General features: G+C 37.1%; 1 protein-coding gene across 1 annotated transcript in view; it reads left to right on the top strand.

Annotated features, from left to right (window-relative positions):
- LOC107701925 (probable E3 ubiquitin-protein ligase HERC1) overlaps positions 1–8,866 on the top strand; it is a 75,619-nt gene that overhangs the window by 14,138 nt on the left and 52,615 nt on the right. The window contains 9 exon segments of the mRNA XM_016504079.1: positions 1,747–1,843; positions 2,199–2,342; positions 3,079–3,206; positions 3,304–3,448; positions 4,383–4,554; positions 4,924–5,058; positions 6,644–6,809; positions 7,994–8,119; positions 8,229–8,450. Coding sequence (XP_016359565.1) covers positions 1,747–1,843; positions 2,199–2,342; positions 3,079–3,206; positions 3,304–3,448; positions 4,383–4,554; positions 4,924–5,058; positions 6,644–6,809; positions 7,994–8,119; positions 8,229–8,450 — 1,335 coding nt within the window.

The following is an 8,866-nucleotide window of genomic DNA, read 5'->3' on the forward strand; positions in this document are numbered from 1 at the left end:
AACTAATATAAAATATAAACGATTAACAGGTGCAAGCGTATGCAGAGTTTCTATTTAGGTTATAACACGTGTTTGCAGCGTTGAGCAATGCAGTGCTGAATTTAGCGTGTTCACGAATCCTCTCATTATAACACGAATTGTACACATTATGAAAGATTCATTATGCATATATTTATTGTGTTATAACAGAGATTTGTGAGATTGCGATGAACTGAGATGTCTTTTAGAGATTATAAATGCAGCACTCTTTGCTGGCATTCTGCCATGCCAAACCATGCACGCAGCAGCCGCTTGCTTTAGTTAAAAATAACAGTGTTCTGTGAATGTTGATGCTTTAATAACAAATATTTATCAGGAGCGTGTATGCTGGAGTTTCATAAATTTCATGGAGAAAAAAAGTAACGTAACTAGTAATGTAACTAATTACTAATTACTTTTGAAATAAAGTAATCAGAACAGTAACGTGATTACTTTTAAAAGGAGTAATCAGTAATCAGTAATTTGATTACATTTTCAGAGTAACTTGCCCAACACTGCTTAGAACACCCTAGAAACAAGATACACCTTAGCCTAGAACCCAAAACACCCTATAAACTGCATAGCAACATGCTGGAATCATTAAGAGGACACTAGGAACCATATAGCAACACCCTGGAAACCACATAGTAATGTCCTAGCAAATCCAGAACATCCTGGCAACTGTAGTGCAACATGCTAAAATCACTTAGAATATAGAATATAAAAACAACCTCTAACGCTACTGTAGCATTCTAGCAACCCAACAACACAAACGAAACTGCATAGCAATGTTTTAGCAATCACCCGGAACAATCTAACACCTGCACAACAATGCCTTAGCAACCACAACACCCTAGCAACTGCATAGCAATGCCCTAGCAAACCCAGAATACCTACCAATGCCTTAACAAACACAACCCCAGAACACAATAAAAACTACCCTAGCAACCACACAGTGATGCCCTAGCAACCCCTTAATGCCCTAACAACAATATAACAACTTCCAAAAAAATTACCCTAGCGACCACAAGGCAAGGCACTAGCAACCCCAGAACACCGAAGCAACTGCAACATTGTAAAATCACACAGAACACCTTAGCAACAACATAGCAATGCCCTACCAATCACAGAACACCCTAGCAACTGCAAAGAAACATGTTAAAAATCAGTCATAACACCCGAACGACCACATACAGTAGCAATGCCCTAGCAACTACAGAACACCCTAGCAACTGCATAGCAAAATGCTAAAAATCACTCAGAACAGCCTAGCGACCACATAGCAATTCCTTAGCAACCACAGAACACCCTAGCAACTGCATAGACATTATAATATCAATCAAAACATTCTAATGACCACATAGCAGTGCCCCAGCAACCCCTGAATTCCACCAGCAACAACCAAACATACTAAAAATCAACCAGATCACTATAGTGAGCACATAGCAATGCCCTAGTAACCACAGAACACTAGCAACTGCATAGCCACATTCTAAAATCAACCAAAACACCCTAGTGACCCCATAGCTATGCCCTAGCAACCCCTGAATTCCCAAGCAACAACACGACATGCTGAAATCAGTCATAACACCCTAGCGATCACATAGCAATGCCACAGTAACCACAAACACTCTAACAACCACTAATATTTCTTAAAAAATGTAACAAACTAGTTTGTCGTATTGCATTTGTCAAAGTGTGTGTGTGTTTCCTATGTGTGTATTGTAGGTGGTGGTGTGTGTTTCTGCTGGATACAGACACAGCGCCGCGGTGACTAATGACGGAGAGCTGTACACCTGGGGGGAAGGCGACTTCGGTCGACTCGGTACATCACTCTCCTCTTACAGACTCTCAGCATCACTAAACGCACGCACACGCACACACACACACACACACACACACACACACACACACACACACACACACACACACACACACACCCACACCTGAGGCCTGAGGATCTGTTCTCAGATATAGTGTTGTCAGTGAAATACAATTCACTATTGATTTCTGTGAGGTGGTTTTTATGGTTTGAATGACTGCTGTGCACAGTACACACTGCACAGACTTTTCTCAAATCCACAGTGAAATAATTTGTCAGACAATAAGTCAGACTGTTGTGTCAGAAGTTCTGCCTGTCTGTCTCAGTCTCATTTTTACTCTGTCTACCTGTCATGTAGGTCACAGCGACAGTCACAGTCGTAACATGCCCACTCTGGTGAAGGACATCAGTGGGGTCGGGCAAGTGACCTGTGGCAGCTCTCATACCATTGCTGTGGCTCAAGATGGACGAATCGTCTGGTCCTTTGGAGGAGGAGACAACGGTATGCAGATGTTTCATATAAAGTGTCCATATTATATGCTTCTGTAGTATTTAAATGTTTTCCCTAGAAGTCCATATTTTACACCATAATCAGTTGTAATTTAATATCCATCTATCTATCTATCTATCTATCTATCTATCTATCTATCTATCTATCTATCTATCTATCTATTCTGTCTGTCTGTCTGTCTGTCATTTTTATTTCATTTAATTATTCGTTCAAACATAATATTCTAAATTGGTCACAAAAAAGAACTATCGGCCAGTCTCTAACTGCAAAACTCAATAGCTTTTGTTCACTCGATGGCTATCCGTGAAAGTAGATTTTCGTGTTTTTTTTTTCACTTAAATGGAACAATTTGAATTGAACAGCACACAAAGACGCAATATTTGAGTCAAGTTTTATTTAACATAAGAATTTTAACAACTATACTCATGAGTTTTCAAGCTTGTCATGGTAACACTCTGGATCAAAATCAGTGTGTACATATGAAACAGCAAAGCTGTGTACCCTTCAGAGTGCTCTGTTCTGTATTGTAGCACTATCAGACATAACATCCGCAGACAGGCTCAAACCTATTTCAAATAAAGCTGCCGTAAAGTGTTTTTATCAGGCAAAATATAGAGCCAGTTGTGAAACAAGTGCAGACACGGCCTCTGAAAGTGACACACCTTAAATTACTATTGTCCATTTCAGAGGCAGTTCTGTACATGTAAATTCTGTGTTTGTGTTGCAGGTAAACTGGGACATGGGGACACAAACCGTGTGTACAGGCCTAAAGTGATAGAAGCCCTTCATGGCTTCATTATCAGAAAAGTGTGTGCTGGGAGCCAGTCGTCACTGGCTTTGACATCTGCTGGCCAGGTATACACAACCTCACATATATCGCTGAGTAAACATGTACTGTTATACACCCATATAAATTCTTGTGTCTCTGTGTTCTCCTGTGTGTGTGATGCAGGTGTTTGCATGGGGCTGCGGCTCGTGTCTCGGCTGCGGCTCGTCTGAGACCACCTCACTCAGACCTCGATTAATAGAGGAGCTCAGTATTACTAAAATCATAGACATTTCCTGTGGAGACAGCCACTGTCTCGCTCTGTCTCACGGTAAGAGAGATGGAGAAAGAAAATAGTATTAATAGTATTAGATAAAAAAAAAAAAAATGAAATGTGTAATTTCTGCTCTGATAGTGGCAACTTCTGCTGACCATATTTTTTTTTTCTAACGTCTGCAGAGTTTGGTATTTAAACTGCATTTTAAATGATTTAATTTAATTTAATTTAACTTTTTAATTGCTTTATAGAACTTAATTTTATAGAAATTTTATAGAAAATTGTAAAAAAATTAATTGTTGATAAATGTTATTTTATTTTTTAAATTTGATATTTATTTGATATTTATATGATATATTTTATGTTATTTATATATTTATTTGATATTATAATTATATTATATTTATTTTGTATTTTAATTTTTTATGTTAAAGTTTTAGTAATCTTATTGTGATTTTGTAATTTTTATTAGTTTTTTTTTTTTTTAAGTATTTCTATGTAGCTTTATTTGATTTTTATTTCAGTTTTAGTAGTTTTTAAGTACTTAAACTTATTTCATTTAGTTGCCAAGACAATATGTCTATTTTTTTTATTTCAGATTTATTTCAATTAGTTTCAGTTAGTTACATTAATTAGTTTTTTTTTTTAGCATTAGTTTGCAGTAACACTGTTGAGGATTAAAGGAATATTTAACTTTTTTTTTTTAATTTCATTATTTACTCACCTTCATGTAATTCCAAACCTCTAAAAAAGGTTTTGATGATACAGTAAATGGGAACTGATGCTTTTAAGTGTGAAAAAGATTTCATAAAAATAGTCTATACAACTTGTGTGCTATATTCCAAATTTTCTAAAGCCATATGCTAGCTTTGTGTGAGAAAAAGTCGTTATTCACTGAAATTAAATTCTCAGATTGATGCTGCATTAAGTTTTTTCTTTAAAAAAAAAAGCTTTTTTGCTTGAGTCATTTCATTGGTTTGTGTTGTAGAAAATGAGGTATTTGCTTGGGGCAACAATGCCATGGGGCAGTGTGGGCAGGGCCATACCTCAACGCCAGTCACCAAACCCAAGAAAGTGATTGGTTTAGAAGGGGTGTCAATACAGCAGATTACTGCAGGCACGTCCCACAGCCTGGCCTGGACAGCGGTTCCTACAGACAGGTGAGTAGAAAGAGGAAGCTGTATTTCATTAGTTGAGATTTGATGGCTTTTCCACAGTGCATATTCGGTATTTCATGCATCTCATTGCTTATGGATAATGCAAATGGAATAAAAAGCTGTCTCTTCCTGATCTAAACCCTAACCAAAAGCAGTTTGTCCTTAAATGAGTTTGAGCCTACGGAAAACGGCACCTTTCTCATTTTCACAAATCAAAAACGTAATCAAAAACCTGGTGTGAGTTTCACCGCTAATGTATTAATACATTCGCATTTACATTTTTCATTTTCCATTATTCACAGCTATTCAGTTGCATTGTTTTCCTGACAGGACTGAGTGTGAACTATCAATGTGTATTTGTGCGCCTGGCAGGCAGCTGGTGGCTTGGCACAGGCCATTTTGTGTGGATCTCGAGGAGAGCACGTTTACATACCTGCGCAGTTTCCTGGAGCGTTACTGCGATAGTATCAGTGGGGACACACCACCTGCACCTTTCCCCTCTAAGAGGTAAAAACCCAGCACCAACTCACCCAGATTTACAAATGATGGATTGTGATTTTAACCACAAACCATTAATCGAAAATATGTACAGTTTAATGTATGTATAGAGGCACAGAGTGTCAGATATTACTGTTTTAAAAGCAAATCATGCAACAAATCTCGTTCTTTGATAGGTAGGTATGTGGATATGGATAGATTTAAACATATTTATTCATTTTAATAAATGTTATTTAAGTTTTTTTATTTTTATTTTAATATTTTTTTCTGTTTTTATATAATTTTTTCTATTTTGAGTTTATTTATTTATTTTTTTAAATTAGAATATTAAAAATGTTTGTTATACTTTATAAAATGAAGAATGAAATATAATTTCATATTATGGATGGATGCTTGAAACATGCCAATCTGATTCATAGACATTTGCAATGCCAGATGTCAGTAGTTTACATCTGTCGACTTCAAGCTTTGAGATTACATAAGAGCTGTCATACAGATTATATAATATCGCAGACATTTTCCTGCTGAGGCCAAGATGGTAAGTGATGTATGTTGACCTTGAGGTCAGAACATTTCATTCTGTAAATGTTAATTCTGCCATTATCTCCAACGAAAGAGAGAGTGAGTCAAATGTCTTGTTCCCATTATGTGGAAGCTTCCAGAATACCTTAAAGGGGTCATATGATGTTGCTAAAAAGGAACATTATTTTGTGTATTTGGTGTAATGCACATACTGTACATTATTGTTTCTCCTCTATCCCCCTGCCTTTCTGAAATGCATCGATTTTTACAAAGCTCATCGTTCTGAAAAGCGAGGTGTGCTCTGATTGGCCAGCTATCCAGTGCGTTGTGATTGGCCGAATGCCTCAAGCGTGTGACGAAATGTTACACCCCTTACCATACTGTGATGCCGTGTCCCGGCGCGACGAGACAAAACCAATAAAACCCATTATAAATAAGGCATTTGTTGCATCCAGTTGGGACATATTTACTGATTATAATGACTTATACTGTCTTTTTATGTATTGCATTGCATTGCGCCGCATATATTCTCATATTTTATTTTTTAAATATTTGTTTTAACAGAGCATCCCCATCCATAACTTTTTTTGTTTTGTTTTGTTTTATTTTATTATTTGTGCCTCTAGTGATTGGGGTTACTATTGCTCATACTTATGAACCTCTAACTCTAGCCTCCAAGTTTCTACTTCAGGTTTTAATTTTTCTCTCAAGTCACTACATAGCAACCACCATATCAGCTAAACAACTGCATAGCAATGCCCTAGCAACCACTTAGCACACCAGAGAACTGTGGCAGAGAGTTTTGCATAGGCAAGCAAGAATTCTGGTTTATCTGTGTCAATGTCAATGTCAGCTGCAGACACTCATATAGCTGGAATGTCACACACACACACACACACACACACACACACACAGCCGCAGGGGTAACTGGCACAAGCCAATAACCGTCTCCATGCCCACAGGGATGGGGGTCAGAGCAGCATATGGCCTGGCACTCGGTAAAGGTCACTCTAGACTTCTCATTTCACTCTAGACTTCAACTTCTCACTCTCGCCCTCTGTTTCTTCTCCAGGGAACATCACCAGTTTTTGTTGTTGTGTATGAAACTGTTATCCATCCACCTGTCGCTGGCCCACGCAGGGGGAACGGGGGCCACAGTGCTGGGTGCTCAGGGTCGGCCCCTCAGGAACCTGCTCTTCAGACTCATTGACTCTAATGTACCAGACTCCATACAACAGGTCTGCTATGAAACAGTGGGCTTTAGTGTGTTTTTGTTATGCATTTTCTTTTTTTTTCTTTTTTTGAAATGTTATATGCCACATCAGTATCACTTACAGTTACTGTTTATTTCAAAATTCAGAAATTTTTGCATATACTTACATTTACAATTCAGTAAGGAAACATTAAATTGATCAAGAGACAGTAAAGACAATTAAAATTTACAAAAGATTTCAATTTCAAATAAATTCTGTTGTTTTGAACTTTCTATTCATCAGAGAATCCAAAATATTTTTACTGTATTTTTGCTCAAACAAATGCATCCTTGGTGAGCATAAGAGGCTTCTTTCAAAAACATTTAAAAATCTTACCGACACCAAACTTTTGAAAAGTAATGTACCTTTGTCATTTTTTACCTTAAATTCAGATTAGAAGAAACAGCTCGCAGAATGTGCTAAACAGTTATGCATATATGAATATCTGTTTTGTTTTGTGATTTATTGTGCTCTTTGGAAAATTATACTTGGCAAGGCATATGTTATTTGTCAATAGCTGTGTTTTCATCCAAGTTGCTAATTTAATTTACTAATGACAATGAAATATATATAACAAAAAATATATATTAAAAAAAGGAAAACATAATTTGTGAATAAAGAGCACTGTGTTCAAGAGAAGAAAACCTCTTATTTTGTGGGGAACTGGTGCAAAATCACACAGAAATTGTAGCCATGAAGCTGAAGTTGTAGCCATTGTGAAAGCTACTGTGACTCTTTTATTAAACATAATAAATTATTTTTTTTATTATATTTAATTATTTATTTATTTTAAATGTGTATTATATCCACTGGGTGTTTTCATACAGAATTGTTTTAATGCTCAAAATAGTTTTTTTGTGTTCAAAATTCTTTAAAAAACAAAAGCTGCAACTGTACAATCTATAATTTCTGGCAACAGTACAAAACAGTAAACAACTTTAGCCAAACAGAATGCTTGCATATGCTGCTGGAGTTCTGCCCACATGTTAAAAACTCTTAAGAGGATGGAATTTGTTGGCTCTGTTTTCTCTTTGAGGGTGTTTGAAGGAGACATGACTTTCACAACCTTCAAGAGTTCAGTGTAACTCTTTCAACTGAATCATCTGTCAGAATGCCAGCATATGAGTCATTTCTACACCATAGTAATTAATTTTTGTTTGTGCGTTGAGGCGGTAATGAGCACGCTGTCCATCGGAGCATCTCTGTTGCTGCCTCCTCTCAGGGAGAGAACGGAGCTGCTGCACTCGCTGTTACCACAGGGTCCAGAGAGCTGGGAAAGCCTCTCTAAAGGACAGGTACGCAAACACAACAATATTCAAGTCTGGCACGTATATCAATATTTGCTGAGAAACCCCTGCTGTTCCATTGCGCTCCACTAATGATTCGGTGATATTACTATTACAGCGTCTACAGCTGGACATGGTGCTGAACAGCCTGCAGGAACAGAGTCATGTGGCATCCCTGCTGGGATACAGCTCACCTGGGGAGTTGAGTGCAGGTCTGGCACTGCCGCCCACCCCTGACCGCCCCACAGGAAGTGTTAGCTCAGGCTCAGAAGCTCCAGACCATCTCCACCTGGCTGAAGTGCTCCTGAAGACCTTGCTGCTCAGCATTGGCTTCTATACGGTCAGTCCACTGGTTCAACAGTTGTCAGATTGACAGACACAAAAGATGTTTTCCATTTTCAAGCCTCAGTTGATTTTAATTTTAATAGGCATATTCATTTGTGCCTTTCTCAAATACTTCATCATTCCAGGTTTTTCCAGTTCTGGTTTAGGAAAGGAAACTGGCATTTTAAAACTGGCGTTCATAAATCTGGCATTGGACCCCAATCTAAATTACAAAAATCTTGGACCTCTTTTGGAAACCTTTCGATTTTGTTCTTCTGTCTTTTATTAATTTTGCTGATTACAAAAAATTTGGAATATATAATTAAGAACAAATATATAAAAATATAATATTCAATCATTTATAATTGATTTTATATATATATATATATATATATATATATATATATATATATAGATATAGATAGATTATAT

The sequence above is a fragment of the Sinocyclocheilus anshuiensis genome, unplaced genomic scaffold (assembly GCF_001515605.1).
Source record: "Sinocyclocheilus anshuiensis isolate Anshui unplaced genomic scaffold, SAMN03320099.WGS_v1.1 scaffold1184, whole genome shotgun sequence".
Classification (NCBI taxonomy): domain Eukaryota; kingdom Metazoa; phylum Chordata; class Actinopteri; order Cypriniformes; family Cyprinidae; genus Sinocyclocheilus; species Sinocyclocheilus anshuiensis.